At 42.0% G+C, this 25344-nt stretch overlaps 1 protein-coding gene across 10 annotated transcripts in view; it reads right to left on the bottom strand.

Annotated features, from left to right (window-relative positions):
• The window catches only part of SYTL2 (synaptotagmin like 2), a 53294-nt gene that overhangs the window by 11858 nt on the left and 16092 nt on the right, over nucleotides 1-25344 (bottom strand). For 3 of the 10 annotated variants that reach the window (XM_061343676.1, XM_061343672.1, XM_061343673.1), the window contains exons 3-10: nucleotides 18355-18503; nucleotides 15970-16108; nucleotides 11666-11738; nucleotides 10983-11082; nucleotides 9081-9962; nucleotides 6249-7751; nucleotides 2387-2485; nucleotides 1159-1212 (exon numbers count right to left, since the gene is read on the bottom strand). In XM_061343676.1, the coding sequence (XP_061199660.1) occupies nucleotides 1159-1212; nucleotides 2387-2485; nucleotides 6249-7751; nucleotides 9081-9962; nucleotides 10983-11082; nucleotides 11666-11738; nucleotides 15970-16108; nucleotides 18355-18503 (2999 nt within the window). Of the gene's footprint in view, nucleotides 1-1158; nucleotides 1213-2386; nucleotides 2486-3899; nucleotides 4184-5825; nucleotides 6227-6248; nucleotides 7752-9080; nucleotides 9963-10982; nucleotides 11083-11665; nucleotides 11739-15969; nucleotides 16109-18354; nucleotides 18504-25344 lie in introns of those variants that run through there. The other 7 variants (XM_061343677.1, XM_061343675.1, XM_061343674.1 and 4 more) reach the window with 6 other exon arrangements.

The raw sequence follows: 25344 nt of genomic DNA, 5'->3' as shown, positions 1-25344 counted from the left end.
CATTTTAGATGTGGGATGTTTTTGACTTCCCCAGACCCCATATGTTTCTGTGTTTTACACTGATGTTCTCATTTGAGCGGCTGGATCATAACTAGGGTAACACGAGTGTACAAGGTAAACAAAGCAAGAAGAACTTGTCTTACTCTGTGTGCACAGCTATTCATTTGGCTGTCATTGTTGCAAAACTTCGCTCTTAAAAAGCTTAAGTTTAAAATAAACCTTTCCCTCCTTTTCAGGTAAGTGTCTATACATTCCACCCTGAACATAAAACATGCTTTCAGTAGGAGTCTCCATTTTAAAGCAAAGTGCAGTATAGTACTGAAGTCTCATGTTCATTTTCTGGACAGTGCATGCATCCTGTCATGCTACAATCATACCACTCATACTATAGGCTACTAACATGCAAAATGCATTGAAGCATCTAAAACATGACAATAAATGCAACTGTGCACAACTATTTTTTATAACTGTAATGCTTCAGTGAAGTAAAGAAAGAATTGTGTGTTATGTTCTACCACATTCAATGTAATGTAAGGGGTTTTCGTTGTGTTTATCTTGATAGTGAGCAGCTTTGCTTTTATTTTCTTAGATTTGGAATTTCTAAAGGTGTATAGGAAAAATTAACAGCAAGGCACCTGTAATGCACTAATGGACTGATAGTAGCTACCATAGCTGATTTAGCACTTTATCTATTGCTTAGAGTAATTCCACCTTGCTGGATTGAGACAGGAATTGTAGGAGAGGTTACTTTTCAACTGATGCACTCTGAAGGGTGTTTTGCACTACCAAAAGGCATCTTCCATCTTAAAATGCAACGGACTAACAGACAAACTCATTATTTACTTAAGCCAAGTCTTTCAACTGAGCTACTGTTCAAAGCTCACAATAATTTCAGTAACTGTTTCACAGGGTGAATGTCCAAAGGCCAAAACAATACACTCCTAGGTGGCAGAGAGTTTCTACAGATACAGCAGGACATAACATCAGTATATCCCTGAAGAATAAAACACCACAGTGAAAGTCTATAAACACATTGCAATCATGCTGAAGTTAATCAAATCTAGAAGCACAGTTCTTGGTTTAAGAAAATTCTTCACTAGCAAATAGAGGCCATTGAAAAAAACAGTAAACTTCCATGCAGACACAAAAGATATTTACCATCTTCAGCACTAAGAGCTAATTCTTCTTTTGGATTATTTATTTTTCCTTTATCTGTGCAGGAAAAAATTAACACATAGTTAGGAATTTTGCTGTTCAGTGTGATAAAATGAATGGCAGTGGTAATCACAGAGCTAAGAGTGGTGAGGACACAAAGTCAAACAGACCAGCAGAGCCATGGAAATGGTTAAATTCAAGGGATGCTTTCTACTTCACACACTACATCAAACCTACGTCCAGGCAGCAGTCCCATGTTGACGTGGTTTCTATGAGTGTGCCATTGCAACAGTGTTAGTGCATACCTAAACCCTAGAACCTAGTTAGAAGCAGGCAACAGCATAAGTAGTATTAGAAGAGTGTTTTGCCAATGATAGCCAACATCTTTCAAAATCTACACTCCACATTTCAGTGTATATGGAGTTCAGTTTACATCTTCCCCATTAGGCAGGGGATGAGCTTGGAAACACTAGGGGCAGTGGGAATGAAGACAGGAATAACAATTAAAACTAAAAACCTAAAAAGGTTACAAAGGGAATTAATCTTAAGTGCAATCTTGTCTCGTTTTATTCTCTTAGAGTGATTTTGGGATATTAACTTAATTAGAAATAATTAATTAAACCCACTACTAAACTGATGTTTTCATACTTCCAATAATTCGACCCAAGAAACAGCCAAGAGGCAATGGCAGCTGTTGCTCGCTATGGATTTGGGTAGTTGCCAAATGTTTCAATAGTGAAAATCACTATTGATTTCTGATCACAGAAAAATCTGTGATCTAGAATCACAGAGTGGTTTGGGTTGGAAGGGACCTTAAAGCTCATCCAGTTTCATCCCCCGGCCACTGGCAGGGACACCTTCCACTGGAGCAGCTTGCTCCAAGCCCCTGTGTCCAACCTGGCCTTGAACACTGCCAGGGATGGAGCAGCCACAGCTTCTCTGGGCACCCTGTGCCAGTGTCTCACAAACTATTCAAGGAACACTTCAGAACTCATTAACACAGTGCATTTTTGGAAGATGTCTGCTTCATGGACCAGTGTTGTTTCAAAAGTAACACAAAGAACTGAAATCTAAACCTTGTGAGAAAAGAACATGGTTCTAAAGTACAAGCTCCATACAGCTCATTGAGAAAAAAGACAAAACCACTACTTGGCAAAGCTGCATGAAAGACCAGCATGAACATATTTAAGCCAAACTGGGGTCATGAGAGACACACAAGCTTCGTGCTCACTTGAGGTGGCTGATGGAATGTCCTCTAGACTTTTGGAAGGCATTTTTCTATCTGCACTCCTTTTCAAAGCCAGCAAAACAGGGTTTAATTCTTCTGAACCTGTTATGAGACAAAACACATGAACACTGCACATACAGAGATGCCACAAGCAAGTCACTAAAAATACAACCATGGATTGCTCATGAGAATCTATTTTGACTGTTAGCAAAAACTGACCATTCAATGGAAAGGCTAAACAAGTCTAAAATAAACAAAATGTTTAATTTTAAGAGTCCATTTGCTGTCTTTAAAGTGTTTTGCCCATTGTTAGAGAGGTAGGTTGGCTGATATACGTTGTGTGGGTATGTGTCTGCACTGAGTAATAAGGGGGTTTGAAGCAATTATGGCACTTAACTGGCTAAGAATAATACAGACTTTAGTCATTTTGCAACTATCTGGGTATGAATCAGCATGAAAAAGTTGAACAGCTTTAGTTTTTCCATCAGTTCAACTTTGTTCTATTTTTCTCCCCAGGGAAAGTAAATTTGGTTTCAATACTGGAGTAAAAACCACAAAACCACCCAGCTGTGGAGGTATTTGGATCCCTGAAGTGATGCAATTGTCTCCAAGGGCAGAATCGAGACAGAAACCTTTGAGATCCTGTCTCCTCCCTACTCTCTTTTCTCCTCATCAGCCCACCAACCAACCAGGCTTACAGTGCTGCTGTCTGTAACGGGTAAAACCAAATTATCTTTCATTTTTCCTCATTTGTCTTGAGCCTTTGCTGACTTCCATTGGAATCTCACTCTCAGAACAGGCTCAAGAGTGAGTTGGCAGGCCTGGGAATGTGACACATTGCTCACATTCACTGGGTGACGAAACCATTCCCAGCCTCTCAGCATGAGAGTAAAAAGGTTAAATTATTTCCCTACCTTATGCTTTTTGATGACTATCACACACTACACATTGACTAGAGCTGCCATTCAACCAAGTAATGAGAATCCCAGTAAACAGACCATTTATGTGACCACTTTCTACCGCAGCAGGCAGCAGTAATGAATAGCCCAGAGTGTTGGTGTTGTCTTTATATCCAGCCACTCCAATGATGAGAATTTACCTTCGAAGAACAATTGGTCACACTAAAGAATGAACTCAGTCACTGATTTTTCCTCTTCTTTTAATCCAGTACATTTAAAAGAAATACCAGAATCTTGAGTGTTACAAAGTTAGTAATTTGAAGGTGATATCACAGGGAGGAAGAAAAGGGTAAATCATGAAGACTGATGCAATTGATTCACACTGCTGAATTCCCCTCAGCTAAAAGGTTTACCCAAATGTAGCACATGTGAAACACTTTCCAATTAAAGGACCTCGTGAGTCTTCCTATCCTTCCCAAACAACTATCTAAAGCATTCAAGTAGGAAATAAGTATCACCCAGACTTGGAGTAAATGTATTTCAAGTTGGCTACTATAAAAAGTTGTAGCCATGTTTAACAACCCAGCACCATGAATTTTAGAAATCAAACAGCTCACGAGTTAAACTGGTTCCAGAGTGGGAATCAGATTGTTCATCAGAAGAACTGGATCCCAGGTCTGAGCCAACCCTTTCCTCTTCATCATTATCCTCATGTGGAGACATGAGGCAGAGTCCAGCTCCTCCTGGCTGGGGGGAGCTGCTCTCATCTCTAAGTGGTGTACTTGCTCTCCTGAATCCCAGCGGTGCTTTAAAGTCTGAGTTCTTTTCAGAGGCATCTAGTGATGTGCTTTCATCAATCCTTCCTTTCTCGTTTATCTTGAACAGCTTGGTTTCAATCACATTGGGGTCTCCTTCCAAGTGGGGAAGATTGACTGGAGATGTGTTTCTCATTTCTAATGTATTAACAGCTCCATTTCTTTTAAGAGTTTCAGTTTCACTTAATGCAAGATCATTTACTACAGCTCTGATATCTTGTTCTGGAGCTCCCCCTTTGATAGCTGTCTTCATCTGTGTATGACAGCTACTGAAAGCATGACATGGCTGTGACATTGTCATGAAGCCGGTCTCTTTTTGTGAGGGAACACGATCCCCAAACTCTTCTTGCCTATGTAACTCCCTGGATATCGGACATGAAGCTTCAGATGATTCTTGAAGAAGTTTCTCTAAAGAGCACCCGAATTCCCTGAATCCTGCAGTGTTTGAAACTGAAGTTTTTTCTACTGTTTCTTGAATTTCTTGAGGATGGTCTATCTCTCGACATGCAGTGTGCACACTTACACTACTCTGTATTTTACCTTCCATTTTCTTATCCCTATCTCCCAGCACAGAAGCTGGTGTTTCAGAGACATCTTTTGGTAGCTTCTGCAAATTCACATCAAATGCTGCATATTCAGCCTTGGACACTGAAGATCTTTCCATGGTATCATTGATTTCCTGCAGCAGGTCTCCATCAGGCTCATAGGTTGTGCTTTTAACTTCCACCTCAGCAGCCCTCCATATTGCCCTGTCAGAACGTTTTGGTTTAGGAGGTGGCACTTCAGAAGCCTCCTTGAATAACTTCTCTAAAGCAAAGCTCAAACCACTGACCTTGGAGGGGGCAACAGACTTTTCTATGGTCTCACTAATTTCCTGCAGCAACTTTCCATTAGGCTCACAGGTTGTGCTTTCAAGTTCCACCTCATCAGCCCTCAGTACTGTATTGTCATCATGATTTGGTTTAGGAGGTGGCCTTTCAGAAGCCTCCTTTAGCAGCTTCTCTAAAGAAGAGTTCAAGTCACTGACCTTGGATGGGGCAACAGATTTTTCTACTGTCTCACTGATTTCCTGCAGCAGCTTTCCATCATGCTCATAGGTTGTGCTTTTGAGTTCCACCTCAGCAGCCCTCAGCACTGCATTATCAACACGTTTTGGTTTAGGAGGTGGCCTTTCAGAAGCCTCCTTTAGCAGCTTCTCTAAAGCAGAACTCAAGCCACTGACCCTGGATGGGGCAACAGACTTTTCTATGGTCTCACTAATTTCCTGCAGCAACTCTTCATTAGACTCACAGGTTGTGCTTTCAAGTTCCACCTCATCAGCCCTCAGTGCCGCACTGTGGACACTTTTTGGTTTAGGAGGTGGCCTTTCAGAAGCCTCCTTTAGCAGCTTGTCTAAAGCAGAACTGAAGCCACTGACCTTGGATGGGGCAACACACTTGTCTATGGTCTCATTGATCTCTTCAGGCTGACCAGTAAGTTCTTGGCATGTTGATTCTACACTACAGTTAGTTTGTGATGTACTATTCATGTCAGTGGGTGCTTTCATTCCCACTCTTCTGTATTCAGAAGGCTGAGATACAGAGGGTTCTCTGACCAGGTTCTGCAAACCAGCTTCAAGCCTCCAAGAACCCTCAAAAGTATCATCCTTTTCTGCTGCCTGAGGCTGTAGAGAGACAGCCTCAAATTCCCTAAACAGTTTTGTCAGGCTTCTTTTGTTTTCATGCTCACCTGTTGATGGCACGCTCACTTTTCCTGTTCTTTTGCCTATTTCTTCTGTTTGAGCAGCAGGACAAGAGTCATGGCTTTGTTCCACTGTTCTTTCAAAGACCTTGCACTGATTTGAGTGAAGAGTTGGCTGTTTCAAAACTTTTTCTTTCAGGTTCAAGCTGGATGACATCTCAGAGGCTTCCTTTTCTAACTTCTTTAGGCCTAATTTAAATACATCCAGCTCAGCTTTAGGTAGAACTTTTTTATCCACAGTCTCTGCAACTCCCTCTTTAGGGAGACTGACATCTAATGGAGAAGTCTTCTTCACTTTTTCTATAGGTGAACACAGACAATCATCTATTGGTGTTGTCTTTAAAGCATCTTTATCTCCAGGCGGCTGGATCAACTGCAACAAAACAGGATGTTCTTTTGATGAAACAATACTTTTTTCTACACATTCTTTAACTTCTTGCTCTGGAAGACCCATCTTTTCCTTGGGTTTTGAGATGACCACCTTTCTGTCCAGCTGTGACATTCTCTGTGTCACATTCAGAGCTTCCAGGGTAGCAGATCCTAGAGGCTGTTCACATAGCACAGAATCAGGTTTCTGTGGGTTCTCTCTGTCAGACATTTGGGTCTGTTGTTGGATTAACTCTTGCTTGCTCACATTATGTCTGCCTTCTTCATTTTCCTTTGATTTTCTCTCATGGGTTATTGAACTAGTATTATTAGGCAAAGAAACATCTCCCCTGTCAATGCTACCCTCTAATTTAGCTCCAGTATCCCAGAAGTTTCTCAAATTCTGGAACTGAAAGGGATCCGAAATTTGATTCTTGGACTTCTCGTTGATTTTCTCTTTTAAAGACAAAATCTGGAAGTTGGGTTTCTGTTGGGAGCAAGCAGAAGCTTTTCCTTTAAGTGCTTCTTTCTCATTTTTGTCTTTGTTTTGTGGGGAAGCTGAAGTGGCACCAACTCTTGGCTGCAAGTCGCCAGCTTTTGGTAATTCTGCATATTCATGAACTTCATCAGATGGAAATGTTCTTTCTGTCTTTCCAGCTGCATGGCCTGGTCTAAACTCAGAAGAGTTTTGATATTCATTTTCTGAAGCCTGGCTTGCACAACTTGGTTCAGCACTTGTTGGTATATTCTTCGTTTGATCATCCAATCCACTAGGTACATACGCTGCAGTTGCTCTTATTGTGTCACTTACCCCAAGACCTTTCAATGCACCATCACCTGATGCATTAGCATTAACACTAACTTCTTTCACTCCATGACTGGGTGTAGTTTGACCCCTTTCCCAGAATGCTCTGATCTCCCTTATTCTTCTTCTTGCTCTTATTGCCTTCTCTGACTCACATTTCTCAGCTGCTAGCTTGTCTTCTTCATGTTCCAAGAGATTTGATTTCTCATTTTGTCGCTTACTTTCTTGACCATGCTGTTCTTCAACTCTTGTACAGTCAAGTTCAGTTAGTGATTTGCCATTTTGCTCCTCATTCTCTTCCTCTTTCTTCGGTTTTACCCTCTCTGTAATCAGTTGTGTATCTCCTGACCTAAGTGATGTAGGTGAAATGCTGCTGTGTTGCTTAATCTTTCCAGACAGTAACTCTTCTGTAACTCCTGTTTTTCCAGCCATACTGGGCCCACTGTGTTCTGAATGAAGAAATGGTATTCTGGCTGAGAAGTCCACTTCCTCTTTGGGTTCCCTGCCTTGGGATCTAGCTGACACAAATTTCCCATCTTCAGCATCAGAACTTCGTTCAAACCAATCTAAAACTTCTGACACAGATTCATCGGCCACTTTCAGTTCATCAGCATTTTTGTCAGGCTTTAAAGTGGTTTTAGCATCTTGCTCCTCAACAAGATCAGGCTTACCTTGTTGAAGACTTGTAGAATTTGTATTTGACACCTCATGTGCTTCTGTCTTAGCAGAAAGCTGATGTTCATCTACAACAAACAGACTTATCAGTTAGGAATCAGACACGTGACTCTATAAGTGCTTGATCTAGCTTGAAATCTCTGTTAGCAGAGAAGAGTTCTCTCTCTTTTGTTTTTGAAAAAAAAAACATCCTGCAGGCAAGAAAATCATAAAATCATAGACTAGTTAGGGTTGAAAAGGATCTTAAGATCATCCATTTCCAACCCCCCTGCCATGGGCAAGGACACCTCACGCTAAACTATGTCATTCAGGGCTCTGTCCAGCCTGGCCTTGAACATTGCCAGGGATGGAGCATTCACTGCTTCCAAGGGCAACCCATTCCAGTGCCTCACCGGCCTTACAGTAAAGAACTTCTTCCTTATATCCAATCTAAACTTCCTCTATTTAAGTTTTAACCCGTTACCCCTTGTCCTATCATTACAGTCCCTAATGAAGGGTCCCTCCCCAGCATCCTTATAGGCCCCTATAAATTCCTGCACTGAGATATCCTGCTGGAATCATATCACTTTTGAGGATGTGAGCTGATAAAATTGGTTATCCCCATTCTACAGGGAATGGCTACATGGAGGGAGGGAGCAGGCAGACAATCCAGCATGTCTGTGTTTAGTCCCATGAGCAAATCCCCAAGTCACAACTGGATTACTACCAAGGACACTCAACAGCAGTACACCAAAAACTCTTCAGTTCCTGTTCAGGCAGATCTACCAGGCCTCATGACAGGATTTTTATCCAAATGCCATCGCTTCACTTTCATCATCCACAATAAAGGTACCTAATTCAGGCTCTATTCTGATTGTCAACTTGAAGAATGTCAATAGAAGACCATCTAAAAAATACTAACTACATTAGAGCATTAAAATACAAAAAGTGATTTAGAATTAAATTCTGCAGTATGTAGCACATTCATAGACTCACAGAATAGTTTAGGGTGGAAGGGACCTTAAAATTCATCCAGTTCAGCCGCTTGCCACAGGCAGGGACACCTTCCACCAGAGCAGCTTGCTCCAAGCCCCTGTGTCCAAGCTGGCCTTGAACACTGCCAGGGATGGGGCAGCCACAGCTTCTCTGGGCACCCTATGCCAGCGCCTCAGCACCCTCACAGGGAAGATCTTCTGCCTTATATCTAATCTAAATCTCCCCTCTGGCAAGTTAAAGGCATTCCCCCTTGTCCTTTCCTCACATGCCCTTGTAAAAAGTTGCTCTCCAGGTATAATTCCTTGAACTTCCTGCTATTTCCATTTCTTAGTTGTCAATTCCTAGATACAAGTGATTCAAACATTAAGGAATCCATGCTATATGCTATTGCATTCTATTCATCACTCCTATTAGTCTCTTACCAGTAAAATCTTTGTGTGACTTTGATTCATGGCGCAAGATCTGGTTGGGTTTATTCTCACATGTCTCATCAACACTTGGTTCATTATTACTATTTGGCAGGATATTGCTGGAGGTCTTCTGTGGAGTTTCAAGTTTCTGAGGAGTGACAGTCTTTGTATGTAAGGTTCCATTAGTCAGGAAGACTGGCCTATTAGTGTCACAAAGGCCGGATGCCGATGTATCTTCTTGTAAGCCATCTACTGGGTTTATTTGTAAAGCCGATGAATAAGTTCCCAAAGGATTTCCAGCAGAAATTTGCTTATTCCCAGATGAATCTGATCTAATAGCATCATTTCCACCACTTTTTATTTCATCAGAGTCTAACAAACCAAACTCTCCTGTTTCTCTACCATGGTGTGGCTGTGGGCTTTGGAGAGGTTCTCCTTTTCTAGTGCTAGTGCTAGATGAGAACCTCACTTGTTTCAGTTTTTCCAGTGAAATTTGTGTGGAGTCTTCTGCTTCTTCCCTAAGGGAATTCTCAGCTTCTCCTTCAAATATAGTTGCAGCAGGAAGACCATTCTTTTTCTGACCATCTAACACGTGACTAACACGAACTTCTGAGTCAGTGGAACTGGAGCTTGAGCTGCGCTTCAGAATGCCCCTGGGTGGTGTAGTGATGCCATTCATCCTCTCAGTCTGGTTGGCTGCTTTTGGAACAAGGTCTTCTCTTTGTGACACAGGATCTGGTGCTTTGTGAACTAGTTTCCTAGCTTTTGGGACAGGACGCTTCACTGCTTTCTGTGATTCATCAATAGGTTCCACAGAAGGTTGCTTGTGCTTCCCTGTTTCATCATTGTGTAAGTTGGGTTTAGGTTGGCTCTCTTCTGAGGGTGACAACATTTCTGTAATATATAGAGGAGAATTCATGAGTATACATGACATTCATCTGCATAAACAGAGGTATATGACACAGTGCAGGTCTAGAACGCAGCAAGTAGATTGATTTATTAAAAAACATTTGCAGTAAAAGACAAGTAGAAATTCAACATAGGTGTTGATTTCATATGTATGTAATATGAAGTCTTGGTAGATGATGATCCTATAGTTATTTCTTATTCTAGAAGGATGAACTATTTGATGATTCCGAAGATGGAGCACACCAGATTTTCCATCAGCTTTATTCCTGCAAGGCACAAAGTTTACAGGGAAGGGCAGCTTCTGAATACACCTCTTCAGGTTCAGAAGATAAACAGCAACCTCCAGAAATGGGAACAGGCTATTTCCACATTCATCTGGAACAAGGGAAGGTGCAGGAATGATCTCCCAGTAAGGAGATGGTTTTTATTCCTAGTGTTCAAGTTTTCCTTTTCCTCTTAGCAAGCTTCATAACAGAGACATCAGAGTCATTTCCACACATAAGCCTGTAAATTACAACTTCAAATGCCTGTGTTGTGATATATCATCACTCATCTACCTGCTTGCAGAGAATACTGCAGGAAAGGCAGCACTGGAAAACAAACAGGAATAAGAAAACAAAGGAAACAATAAAGATCAAAGAGAGTTGGGCTGCTTCTGTTGAGCCAACAGCAGCAATGACTGGAAGGACATAAAGATAACTATGCCAGATTCAGGGAAATTTTTCTCTTTAGCCATTCAGGATAAACAGCCCTATTAAACAGTTTAATACTGACTAGAACTGTGAGTAAAAGAGAGGAAGCAAGACCCATTTACTCCCATAAACAGCCATTTCCTGAGGATATTCACATGTTTTACATGGGGTTTGAAATGACCTAGTTGATAACTCCAAGCAGTTAAGATAAAATAGTTTTTGATATCTTACAAGAAGCAGCAATGAAAGTAAAAATAGTTTCCATATAGAACACCATGAAATCCACAGTCACATGCTGAATAAGTGCACTTACCCTTCTTTGGTAGTTGAAGTAGAGTGGCTGGTCTGTCTTCCGATTCCCCACTGTGGAAATTATCATCTGCTGCAGTGGAATTAAATGGGTTTCTCCTTTGCTATAAAAAAAGGAATGGACATTATAACTGCAGTCCAATTGTTATATCAGTTCAGTCTTCACAAAGTAAATCAAAGTGCAGGGATTGCCTTGCTACCCTGTCAGCAAAGAGCCTGAAAACATACCTCTAAAACTGGCTGCATGACAAAACACCTCAACAGTATGAGCCAGGAAACTACCAGAAGTGTTTGTGATACAGCCTCATCTTGTTCTTGCTCCACCACCAGCAGAGATAAGCCAGCACTTTAAGACACTTGAAAATCCCAAGCTGTTGCAAGTTAAACAACTTTATCTCTAATTCTGTGATTTTAGAGATCTCACAACACAGCAGGGCAATTCTTTTCAGTGCTTGAAGAGGCTGGAAATAACGTCAAGCACAGACAGCTGCTTCCTATAGCCATAAGAGCAATTCAGCACTGAGCTTTTAGTGGTTTTCATTATCTCCCTCCAATTAAAAAAAATACTTATTTTTTTCCAATTTATAATCTTTCTTCCTCAAGTCTTGAATTATCTTTACCTACCACTGAAGCAAAGAAACACACAAAATGTAAGAAAACTGCTGCTGTGTTCAATACCAGTCGTACCTTTACTGAGAAGACTGCTGCCTTCATAGGTCTTTCCTCTGGTTTGTCCAACACAGAGGTTATTGTTTTAGAACTGCAAAGAAAAAAAAAAGCACAGAACACCTTCAGCAAACAGGACATACTTTAAACCTTTTTTAAAAGCAAAACTAAGATTCATTTCTACATAGCCAAATATAACCTCTTAGCACTTCAAGTTTTCTCTTTAGCCTGTTCTCATGAGATTCAGAAGTAACCTTTCTCCTTTCTATAGCAAGGGGATATTCTTGCTGCTTTGTTTCCTTGCAGAAACTTCTTTGCTTTTTAAAGAACTCAATACAACTTCTAGTTGGCATAACAAAAACTATCTTTGACACTTCTTGATCTTTGAGCAAACTTACATATATATATATATATATGCATATATATATAGCCATTCTCCAAACAATACCATCTTCATCCCTGTCCTACATTTATACTTCCAGGAAATCAAAGTGAAGGGAAAAAAAATCTAGCTCTCAAAGAGCTCAATATTGCAACTTCCAATTTCTTTTAGAAAGATCATGTCATGTTACAATATTTACCTTAGTCCACAGAATCCCAGACTGGTTTGTGTTGGAAGGGACCTTAAAGCTCCTCCTGTTCCAACATTCCACTAAAGCAGGCTGCTCCAAGCCCTTGTGTCCAGCCCGGCCTTGAACACTGCCAGGGATGGGGCAGCCACAGATTCTCTGGGTACCCTGTGCCAGCGCCTCAGCACCCTCACAGGGAAGAATGTCTTTCTTATATCCAACCTAAATCTCCCCTGTTTAAGTTCGAACCCATTACCGCTTGTGCTTTCACTACAGTCCTGATTAAGTCCTAATATTTTAAGTGTGAAAATACATCTATTTAAAGAAACTTTATTCTGCTGAACTGCAGCTTGTGCTCTTGCTTTAATAAAGCACTTGAATTTGTGGTTTTGTTTTTAAGAGCACCTGTGTGCTCCTGCACTTTGTATCTCAATCTCCAGCATCAATTACCCAACAGGACAAACAATATTATGTTAAAGTCCAGGTTACAAATACTTCAACCCTTCACTCATTTTAGACAAGGAAAACACTGATATGTACCCTGGGCTGCAAGAAACCTGTAAGACATTCTTTGGTCAGGTGGGGAGGTAATTAACTCTCATGGAACACACACAGAATCCCACAGTGTTTTATTGCAGTGCTACTTCAGACTTACCATGGAATAATTGGAGAGCTGATAATTTGGCATTACATGCCAAAACCCTGCTCTAAAGAAAACAAAATAGAGAAAAAACACACACCCAGGATCCTATAACTAAGTTTCATAACAAAGGCTCTGAAAATATCAAACCATACAATGGAAAAACTGAACAAACAGTTCCTTGATATGCTGCATTCACAAAGCTAATCTATGAAACTGTGAAGCCAAACTGATAAATACACCCAGATTAAAGAATTCCTGCATTGCAATTCAGCAAACTAAAGTGCTGAGAACCTCAGTGGAGGCCCAACTCCACACAGACTGGACACCACTGGACAGGAACAAAGAAGTAACAAGGTAAAGGTAGGGGCAAAGATGGAGAAAGGAGATACAGAATTGCAGGCATTGTCAAGTCAGTCTACTTACAAATGGCCTCCCACTAAGAAAACAAAACAAAAATGGCCTTATCTAAGTATCCCAGCACCCCTGTTGCAGTAAAGTTACATGACGTTTTAAGGATTAGGGCTTTTGTGCAAGATTAGGGCTTTTGTGCAAGTTTCCACCTTGCAGAACACTTGTGACCTGTTCAATGCAGGCTAAGAGTATTCTCTAGCCTAGGGAAGAAAGCAACCTCCAAATCTCAAGTGGAAAGATAAACCCCCTTTAATATTACCTCTTTTGAGCATATAGACAGATGGTATCAGGGAACAGAGGTAATATTGACTGATTGAGTCACCCTGTGAAACTCTTTCTGTGCAAGGTTACACCTTCAAAGCCTGTAAAGGCTCTGGCATGCAAGAGAAGAACCACAGTGATACAAAGCCGAAGAGAAAGATAAAATTAAATGCTTACAGCTTCATTTCTGAATTTAGATATTTGGGGGTGGGGATGAAGCCAATTTTAAGAATATAGTTGTGGGCTGATTTCTGTCCCACCTCATAAAGCAGCACCTGACTCAGTATCAGATGAACTGGCTAAGGGCTGGTTGTGACCCTCTGCAGTTTACAAACACATCTACCAGAACGGAGCTTTCTTCATATTTAGTAAGAATTAGTTTTAAGAATAGGGTCTGGAATATAAAGTCTGAGTAATTTGTTCATAGAATCACAGAATGGTTTGTGTTGGAAGGGACCTTTAAAGCTCATCCAGTTCCAGCCCCCTGCCACGGGCAGGGACACCTTTCACTAGAGCAGGCTGCTCCAAGCCCTGTCCAACCTGGTCTTGAACACTGCCAGAAATGAAGCAGGAAGAACTTCTTCCTAATACCTAACTTAAATCTCCCCTCTGTCACTTTAAAGCTATCCCTCTCCCACCCCCCATCCTATTCCTACACACCCTTGTAAAAAGTCCCTCTCCAGATTTCTTGTATAACTCTATCAATCACATATTATTTGTGGTGCTCTAACAGAAGAATAACATTCTAAGGCTGTCCTTTTAAAGAATCATCATGTTTTCCTGGTGTACAGGATGACATGCAAAATATTCTAAAAGATATATTAAACAGCAGCATGTCTTGTGCTGTGCCTAAAAAGACATAACTCCATAATAACTCCTGCAAGTAAAAGCTACATGTAGAAAAACCTACATTCAGTAACAACTGTCAGCATTGTCAGCTGACTTGAGGGGGAAGTTAAGCTCTTTCTTGTGATAAGCAGCATTTATCATCCTCATTGTACAACTTGATTTTCAGGAAGTCTGTAACAAAGCAGTTTATCTGAACTTTTTCAGCACGATTTCAGATGTATTTAAGACAAAAATACCCCTTGGAGTTCACCAACAATGATATGTAAAGGACAAGTAGGACCAGCAATGCAAGCCAGAGTTGTTAAGACTTACACCAACCTTTGGTGCCATTCACTGTGAACGTGGGTGCCCCATTTGCAGACCATGAAAGTGAAAGATTCAACTGCTATTAGATTCTGTGCAAGGGCAAAGGAGGAGACAAGCCTTGCTGCAAAGAGAAAACAGATGAGTAGAGAGAAGGGCTTCAGATGTCAGACAAGAAAGTGAAAGCTGAACAGAGCACATCGACAGCACAACCAGAATTAAACCAGTCATCCTAAGGAGTAATTCTGGCTCTTACCTCTCTACTCTCTGAAAGCACAAACAGTAGTAGTTGTGTTACACCCTGCTTCTTGTCTCCTGGAGTTGATGAATCTGGCCATTTAAAGGCATCTAATTTCTACCTGCTTTGCCCTAGCTAAGAGATCAGCACTCTCCATTTCAAATGCAGACTTTTTGAAAACTTCACACAGGCCAATGCAATACTACACATAGGTATTTTAAAGAGAACACATCTGTCAAAGACCAACTCAGGGTATTTTAAAGCAAAATTAAGCTGTTTGGGGTGTTTACAAGCTTGAGATAGAGTGATTTAATACCAAATCCTCTGTAGTTCGCAAACTATGATCCAGCATTCCTGTAACAACTACAGCCCAGGCATAGCCAAACTGACTGTCTTCCCTTACTCCGAATGGAAGCCTCTCACTTCCAGAAAGGCATTTATTTTTCTTGGCATAATCTGACTTATTTTCCACAAGAATCCAAAAGATTCTGGTTCTCTCCATCTGAAATACATTTGGTTTCCTTAAAAAGTCTCAGATTATTAAACTGTGCACTCCAAAAACCTTGGAAAATTCTAGAGTCATTTCTCAGTCTTATTCTTTGTATGTTCCAAGCTTCAAATTCAGGCCGAATCAACAGTCTGGTCTTATTAAGTGGCTGACTGAAAGGATGCAGGGGTTATTGTGCCCCAGTTACTAACTGTGAAGGACTGATCGTGGCCAACCATTGTAACTAGAAACTCATAGTCTTGCTTCTGGGAGCCAGGCGAACTTGTGACATGAGAACATGTGTGGGAGCATTCTACACACCACTAACAACTTCTCCCTCAGAGAGGTAAGCTAAGGTTGTTCTGCATTTGGATACAGAACAACTAAATGCATGACTCTGGTTTATCAACCTTTCACATGCACCGATTCCTTGGGCAATAATGAGGAAATGTTTGATGACTTTTGAAGTAAGAGGCAAGTACAGTATTTTGGATGGAATTTACAGCTTACAAGTTTCACCGGTCCTGATCACACATATTAAGTGTGATTAAACAGACAACTTACCTTGAATTGGATTTCAGTTGTTCCTCTTCTTCTTGGTGTTCCACAATACCATGTAGCTCTGGTGGCACAAAGACTTCTTTGTTAACATTGCTCACCCAGCTGTTCTTCACTTTGTTTGATTTGCTCTGACTCACTTCAGCTAAAACATGAAGCAAGAATATTGTTGTCTCCCCTATGTTCATACAGGATTGTTTGAATCATCAAATACAAGTATTAATGTTACTAGAAATCATAGAATCCCAGATAGGTTTGGTTGGAAGGGACCTTAAAGCTCACCCAGTTCCAGCCCCCTATCATGAGCAGGGACACCTTCCACTATACCAGGTTACTCCAAGTCCCGTCCAACCTGGCCTTGAACACTGTCAGAGATGGGGCAGCCACAGCTCCTCTGGGCACCCTGTGCAGCACCTCACCGCCCTCACAGGGAAGAACTTCTTTCTTATATCTAATCTAAATCTACCATGTACCCCACACTAAGGATTCCTCAGTGTGCAAAACTAAGCAAGGTTTTTGTTTTCACTATCGCTATTCGTAACTGCAAGCAAAAATATCTTGACATCTAATGAGTCATTGAAAGCAATCAATCGCACATAGTTCTGAATGTACCAGTATGCCCTTTTGTTCAAGTAACAAGACTGGGGAGTAATTACCCCCCTTTAACATAATATGGCTTTAAGTACTCTCTTTTAAACTATAAATCACTGTAAAATTTCGCTACAATTTTACAGCTGATTTTCATAGCCTGCAAGTTGAAAACCAGCCAAACCCACAAACACACCACACTAACCTTTGATTTTTTTCAAGTCTTTTCTGTTTCAGGCCTTTTCTTGTCAACTTAAAAAGCCAAAACCATCACACTGTAACCTCAAACTGACTAAACTGCCATTATCCCTCATCTCTGGGAAATAGGATCTGAGAAGGTGTAACATTTCAGGATTAGACACAAGAAAACAAGGCTAAGTTGTGGTTACAAAACGTATAGAAAGATAAAGGTATACAATACGCTGTAATGTATACACGGCATTGACAGAAGTACTTGGTTGCTTCAAGAGCACACAGCAGAATCCCTTAATAGAACTTTAACTATCAGTACAAGAAAATAAGAACAGTTTTGCCCTTGTAAGCCAAAAGGATTTAGTAAAACTATGAGATAAAGAGGGATGAGTGTCAGTTTCTCTAAGAAACAGAAGAAATATTCTGTCCAAATAATGACAAAATGGAGCAGGACTCCCTAGATTAGAAAGTCAGATGTTGAGAGACTTCTAATAGAAGCCTACATAATCCTGTATGTTGCATTATATATGTTTTTATGAATAGAGATCAACTGTTCAGTTGGCTTCCCAACGATAATGGTGATCAGTTCAGTCACTTCTTACACGGAAAACATTCATTTCAAAATGCCTCAGACAGGACACGGTGAATGTTAGAGGCATGGCTTTAAAGAACTTCTTAAAGATATTAATGGGGGAAAATAACCCAGGAATACCTCCTCTACATCAAAACAGTCTGAGGTGAAAGTGTTTGCAGGCTGGTTCTGGCCTTGGAGCACATGCGTGCTGCCAAGCACTCAGAGCTGGGTGCTGGGGCCATGAGCTTTTGGTCTGCTCTAGCAGAGCAGCTTCTGTGTTCTCTTTTGGTTTGTTTCTCTCCAAATGATACACTGTATTTATTTCTGATGTTACACACAATGCATTATCTTCCCACACTCTGATTTTCTTAAAAGAAGAGCTTCAGAATATAGTATTTATTATCAAGTGAGCCCAAAGCTCATCAATATCTCAATTTACACACAGTACAGTACTACCTATTTGTTCTATTAAGTTAATGTCTGCAACTTATCTGGTACATGAACACAACTGGCTTTAACAAACACTTCTAACAGATCATTTGGGGGCACCCACCATGATGTAGGAGATGGTGGGTGTATTTACAAACCAGGTCTGTCTGCCAGAACTCCAGCATGGATTGCAGTAGTTACAACCTCTAGCTCATGGTACAAACCACTGAACTTCAGAGCTCTCAAGCAACACCTAAAATCTTGGAAATTTATAGATAAAAAGCAATTTCCTCAATCCCTGATTACTTGCATGTTCCAAGACAGCTCAGAGAGCCTCAAGAATGGAAGTAAGAAGGCATCAGGAGTGCGAAGAGCTTTTAGTCCTACACAGAAACACAAGCCAGTCCCTCCTGTCAGCAGTCATCACACAGAATCCTCTCTTTAATGGGGAGAAGAAAGCTTACACTGTAAACTCATGGGAAATCTCTTTTTTTGCATCATTTTCTGGTTATGGATACCAATATTCTTGTATTTCACTGACAAAAGAGTCTGAAGTTAGCAAAGCAAAAATCAGCCTTTTCATAATGAAATGTAAAGCAAATGCTTACCAGGATGTGCAGGCTTCCGGCGCATGGAAGCTCTGATAATATCTGCTCCATGCATTTTATCTCTGTGCCTCTTGGACTTGGCTTCGTAAAACCACTGCCCGCTCATGTTCTTGAGCTGAACATCGTCCTTGACTTTCTCTGGTAAACGCCTGAGGAGGGGAAAAAGGAATAAGTGAGACACACAATCTACTTACATGTGTTAACAGGATCAAAGTCAGATTTTGGGGGCTTTGGGGAAGCAGGTTGTGAGTTTAGGGATTTGGTTGGCTGGTTTGGGGTTTTTCTCAGTGCACTATTTCTATCTTGTGACCTGTTAGTTCCTTAGTTAATTATGAAGGATGACAATGAGCTGAAAACAGAAGCTTCAGCCCTGTTACCCTTAGAGCTTCAGCTGAAACAGCTCTTAGAAAAATATATTTATGTTTTGCCATGATAAATTCTCAAGCAGAGAAAGCTCTGAAGGAGTCTCCAATAACTGCAGATCTTGAGTTTTCCCTTCAAAGGCCAGATTGTTAAGGATAAAGTTGAGATAAGCTAGCAGGGCAGGTTTAGAAGTCTCTGTCAAAATTAAGTCTGTGGCTGGTTTAGGGCTCAGAAGGTGCCTCTTTAGGCTCTTCATGTGGCACTGCTTTATAAATACATCCCAAAAATGTACTGGAAAGATGGTTCCATTTTTTCCATAGGTTATACAAAGGTCCTTGTACAATCACAAGTTACAAAGGAAGACAGCAACTCATGGAAGAAACAACAAACTAAGGTTGTGCAGTTTATTCATCTACAAATCCGAGACTGGTTTGTGTTGGAAGGGACCTTAAAGCTCATCCAGTTCTACCCCATGCACGGGCAGGGACACCTTCCACTAGAGCAGCTTGCTCCAAGCCCCTGTGTCCAACCTGGCCTTGAACACTGCCAGGGATGGGGCAGCCACAGCTTCTCTGGGCACCCTGTGCCAGCACCTCAGCACCCTCACAGGGAAGAGCTTCTGCCTAAGAGCCCATCCCAATCTCCCTTCTGGCAGGTTAAAGCCATTCCCCTTGTCCTATCCCTAACAGGCCTTGTAAAAAAGTGGATCCACCACATAAACTGCAGCAATTTTAAATACTGTGAAGCACATCTTTAATAATTTGCTTTCAGGCTGTATGGTCACTCTGCTTCTATGAAACATTCTTTGAGGAGGCTTTGTTTGCCATTTGAGAGCTTGCTGTCTTTCCTCATTAGGAATATAATCATAAGGCATGTGCTCATACATGTCCTGGAGACCAACCTGGACACCAGGAAAGTTACTAGACGGCTTTGGAGAGTACTTGATGAAAAAGTCAAGTCAGGTTTCATCTGCCTTCTCTATGTCCTTTCCTGCAGCAAATAAGCTAATAACAGAGCTCAGGGGAGAAACCAGAACAAACCAAATTAACTTGAGACTTTGAGACCAAACATTGTCCATATTGCTGTGGGATGCTGCTATTTTCTACAGGCCTGATGGCCAATCATAGAATTGTTTGAGTTTGAAGGGACCTTCAAAGGTCATCTAGTCCAACCCTAAGGAGGTTCATGCCAGTTTTATCTTGTCCATGAGATTAGGAGAAGGAACTTCCAGTGCAACCAAGTAGCTCTGATGACAGTGTTTATTGTAGGTTGAAGATTTGACTGTCAAGTACACACAACCATTCAAAGCAGAGAAAGGGCACTGGGACAGTCCCAACCACATACTAAGACCATTCTCACCTATCACTCAACTTCTCCTTCATCCAGAAGTGAAGAGGCTTATTTGAATGTATCAGCTCTATTAGCATTTGAATACCTGAATGTCTTTTTGGCAGTACTGTCAACAGTCTGTCCCTCCTGGGTGTTTAAAGAACTTCCCTGTCTTCAATCAACTACACACAGTTGAGGCTGCAAGAAGTTGAGGTCACCACTGGCATTTCTAATGCCAAGATTAAACAGTCCGTAGCATGACTGGGCCATTTAAGATCTGGCCCTTCCTCTTGCTTATAACTCTAAGAGCCAAAATACATACTTCTCATATGCTGCAGGTCTTCCAAGTTGGAGCAGGAACAGAGCAGTAGCTTCTCTCTGTCCTCAAGCAAACACATTACTCAGGTATGAGCCAACTCCTTGTTGTTCAGGCAGTTTATGAACACAGCCAGCAGGAATAGTGGAATGTAAGCGATTTTTACACAGATGATTGCTTCTCCCTTTCACCTTCTTTCCCCTGTGTTATTTGTCTTCTCAGAACAGACGTTCCTTAGGGCTGGGGATGGGCTCTTCAGCTGTTTGCACAGCCTGCAGGGCAAGCAGAGCTCTGACCCCAGCTAGTGCCGCAGGGCAGTGTGACAACACATGCCGAGGGAGGTGCTCTGGAGGGATGGCACTGAGTCACAGGACAGGTATTCAGTGCTCTCACCCCAGTCATTTACCCCAGACACTGCTCACTCCTTTCCCCTCTATTCAACCACTGAAACTAGGGTGCGGTAGGAGAGCTGTACAAGTCAGCTCACACCAATAGATCACTGTAGAAGTGGATGGGACTCTCAGGTGTGTCAGCCTATATATCTGCTTGTGGGGATCTCAGAACTTTGACTAACATAAGCAGGCCAGAGACAGAGGATTTGTCATGGCTCTGGACTCATTAAACATCACCCATGGCCAATGTAGCTGGATGGAAGCAAACGTCAGGCACCTTGCTCCCACCCCTGTTTATGGAGCTAACTGTACCTTAACCTCACCAGCTCAACAGGCCTTATAGACTTTGGGAGGTAACTGTGCTGCTAACAAAGGTACAAACCTTCTCTCCATCTACAGTAATTCCTTTACAAGTGACCTGTCTAGATTACAGGGTTTGTATGGTAGGAAGTGACAGAAGCTCATAACTTGCAAACTACTTTTGCCTTCTCACTTTCATAGCACTTGACCTTTGCTGGCTTGGCTTCCTCATCTAAAGGAGAAGTATTTAGCCTTTGTTCCATCTTTTGAGGAACTAAGAGCAATATTAAAGCTTTTCCCAGGCATTGCCTTGCCACAAATAAAGCAGCATATTTTCATCCTCAGACAGTTAGTTCTAGGTCTTGGCAAGGACCTTTCAAGCAGCCTGTGTGCACCAGGTCATCATCGACTTGTTGCAAAACTGAGGTTAGAGACTAGAAGTTTTAGAGTGCTGCTTGAATCCTCAAGCTGTGCTATGAGCAGGCCCTACTGGCAATACCAAACTGCTGGTACTGTGTGGGTCTGTTTCACTGCTAGGCATTAGGCTGTGATTTATCTTCAAAGGAACTGTTGAGAAATGAGGCTGCAGCCAGGGATTTCCAATGTTACATGTGCCTCCCAGCACACCACAACAGGGTTAGAAGCCAGGAGCTGATTCTACACCAGGTTCTCAGTCAACAGAAAGGCAAACCATGTTGCCATTACCTTGTTTTCCTCTTGGTACCAAAGAACTACTGGGTATCCAAATTAAAATTCAGATTGCAGGATCAGCTGGCAGGTTTGCAATTAGGAGAATATGTAATAATGGCTTTACATATGTTGTAAGCATGTATTCTGAGTTCCTCAGTGGTCTCTTATAATGCCACTTAACCCAGGTTGCAGTTTTCAGAGTGAAACACCTTAAGGTTATAAAAAGGTAGTGCTTGTTTCTTCTATAGAAACATTAAACTTAAGAAAATGAAGGTCAGTTAGAAGGAATTCACTCCAAATCCTCTTTAAAAGTATGTCTGAGCTCACCCTTTACTTAATATGATTTTCTGACTGTAGAGTCATAGAATGGTTTGGGTTGGAGGGACCTTAAAGCTCATCCTGTTCCAACCCCCTGCCATGGGCAGGGACACCTTCTGCTACAGCAGGTTGCTCCAAGCCCTGTCCAACCTGGCCTTGAACACTACCAGGGATGGGGTAGCCACAGCTTGCCTGGACAACCTATTCTAGTGCCTCACCACCCTGACAGGGAAGAATTTCCTCCTTGTATCTAACCTGAAAACCTTATATCTAACCTATGCCTTGGTGAAACACTTGATGGCAAGATGACAAAACTTTCACCCCCCAGGGCATTAAGTACTCTCAGGATTACATGGAATGGGCACACAAAGCAAGTGTCTGACATTCTGCAGGCAAACAGAAAACCTACATGTGCATTAACAGGGTTGTTTCTCCCACCTCTGGAGAATCTGATAGTGGGTTAAATCACAGGGTACCACTTCAAGACAGGAAATCTATTCTTACTGAGGCAACAGTCAGAAGTTAAAAAGCCATATTAGTATCCTCTTTTTCCCTTAAACACACTCTTCTACCATCAAAATAAACTCCATTCACCCTGCTCTGCTGGCTGTTCCAAACAAGCATCATCCAGTCAAATAATCTATCTGCTACTAGTAGACAAGTTAGCAGTCAATACTGCGAAGAAAAGGTATCAGTTTCCGGTTGTCCTGGTTATGGTTAATTTTCTTGACTTCATCCCAGCCAAAACCAGGACATCAGTATAGTCCAGTGTTATCAAGACCAGTATGTAGGGTCTCTTCCTTAACCTCACCAGGTTAAGATGAGAACAGTCCTGTTTTTCCTACTGGCTTTTCATAAGGCAGCTGTTCACTGTTCATAGACCAGTGCAGTTCCTGCTACATTGGTCTGATGAACCTGGCAGAAACCACACAGGATGCAGAAAAGCTTTCTGGAGGATATATACCCCCTTAGGTTTTTGTTTGTCCAGTTACAAATGGAGGCTTGGGCACAAAAGGACTTTGCTCAGAACAGAGTGGGTTTGGTTTGTTATAGGGTTTTTTTTAGTACATCTCTGGAGAGCAACAACAAACCTCCCCACCAAACCCACAGTCAGTCTTATATCAGTTGTCTTTGTTAAAAAGGAGAAACAACAGCATGCACATTTTGCTAGAGGATAAAATTCTTTCCTAGAAAGTCAGATTCGGTGCTAAACAATATCCATAGGGAGGAATTAATCCCAAAAACATGAGCTTAGCCTTTTCCACCTGACCAGGTGTTCCTTACAGCCCAAAGAGGAACATTCTCCTCTGGGTGTATTTAGGTATTTACATATCTGAGAAATCAGTGAGTAAATGCCACTTGATACTTTTATTACTGCCAGATCTCTCAGATATCCTTTATCCTCACCCATTTTTAAGCTGCTAAAGCTAAAAAAGGAAATAAACACAGACCAAGTTTCATATATTTGAAAAAGGCTGTTGCTGAATTGATGTGCTGGATCTTGTCTGTCTTTGGCAATGGGAAATGCCTCTGAGCTGCTTCATCTCATGCAACCACCACATGAAGCCAAGCAAAGGAAGGAAGGAAAGCACAGGCAGCAGACAAGCATCAGCTTATCCTCCCTCTGGGGTAGTACCAAAGGATGTTCAAGATGTGATGATGTAGCATTGCCTCCTTCAGCACATCTTCCCAGCTAGAAAGAAGTGAGTCAAGCACAGGCATGAGAAAAGCTTACAGCTTACAGCTTGTCTCAGGTCTGGCTGAAGGCAGTCTCCAAGCACGCATCCTCATGTAGACACTGACCTTTATACCTACTAAGGAGTATGCCTGAAGTCCCTGGTACGACCACCTCAGAAGGTGCCTCTTTAGGATGTTCATACAGCACTGTTTTTACACACAAGTCCCAAAAGGGCACTGGAAAGACAATGCCATATTTTACATAGGTTACACAAAAAATCCTTCTCTGAACACAAGTTACAAAGGAAGACAGCAGCTCATGGAAAAAAACAACAAAATAAGGTTGTGCAGTTTATTAATCTACAGATCACAGAACCACAGAATGGTTTGGGCTGAAGAGGACATTAAGCTCATCCAATTCCAACCCCTGCCATGGGCAGGGACACCTTCCACTATAGTGGGTTGCTCCAAACCCCTGTGTCCAACCCGGCCTTGAACACTGCCAGGGATGGGGCAGCCACAGCTTCTCTGGGCACCCTGTGCCAGTGCCTCAGTACCCCCACAGGGAAGAACTTCTGCCTAAGAGCTCATCTCAGTCTCCCCTTTGGCAGGTTCAAATAACATTCAGAATACACTACAGCTGTAAGTCTGGCTCCCCCAGTGCCACAATTCATCTCACCCCAATACCTTAGATATATCCCACCCTGAGCAACATCTTTGCAGTGCCACACCAATGTATGTATTAAGGGGTTTGGCACACAGCAGTCACCACCCACCACATAAACAACTCCATATTCTCCCCTATCATTGACCTCCTCAGTTTACACAAGGAGCAAACAATCCTCAGCATAGCCCAGAGCAGCACTGCCAGATTCTGCTGGGAAGGGCCCAGAGAGCTCTGTCACAAAGGCGACCACAACAGCTTTGTGCCTCAGACACCCTGGTGCCAGGGGCCACCCACTCCACCACAGGAGAGACATGCAATCACGCTCCAGAGCTTCACAAGATAGGTATATTTCTGTTAGTCTTTCTAGAAAGAGCCTCAGACTGTGTTAGTCTGAACTATGTCACTGTATAAAGAGTTAGGGGCTATGCTGAAGATACTGCCAGGGAATTCGGTTGTGTGCTTAGCCCACTTGTGTTCAATACCCAAATCCCAGCTGAAGCAGGGTATAGCAGAGGTTGCTGGACAGGAATGAGGACAACAACAAAGTGAACAATATTACAGAATGGTTTGGGTTGGAAGGGACCTTAAAGTTCATCCAGTTCCAACCCCAGCCATAGGCAGGGACACCTTCCACTAGAGCAGGTTGATCCAAGCCCCACTGAACCTGGCCTTGAGGGACGTGGCAGCCACAGCTTCCCTGGGCACCCTGTGCCAGCACCTCAGCACCCTCACAGCTGAATATGCTGAAAACCAGCTTCTAGTCTAGTGCTGAACAATCCAGGGATTAAAGCAGAGTGCCCAAGGAGGCTGCGTGGGCCAGTCTAACCAGCAGTCTTGCTAGAGGTAAGCAATATTAGGAGCCATTTTCAGAGAGGAAACTCCATCAGGTGGTGTAAAATTCCACTAGGAAGTTGCTCAAAGAGGATTTTGTCATGTTA

This window comes from Neopsephotus bourkii, unplaced genomic scaffold (genome assembly GCF_033783945.1).
Source record: "Neopsephotus bourkii isolate Nb327-2 ecotype Australia unplaced genomic scaffold, CSIRO-AGI_Nbou_v1 NB_1825, whole genome shotgun sequence".
Classification (NCBI taxonomy): domain Eukaryota; kingdom Metazoa; phylum Chordata; class Aves; order Psittaciformes; family Psittacidae; genus Neopsephotus; species Neopsephotus bourkii.
The sequence above is the reverse complement of the archived record's forward strand: the minus strand, read 5'-3'. Positions and strand labels throughout refer to the sequence as shown.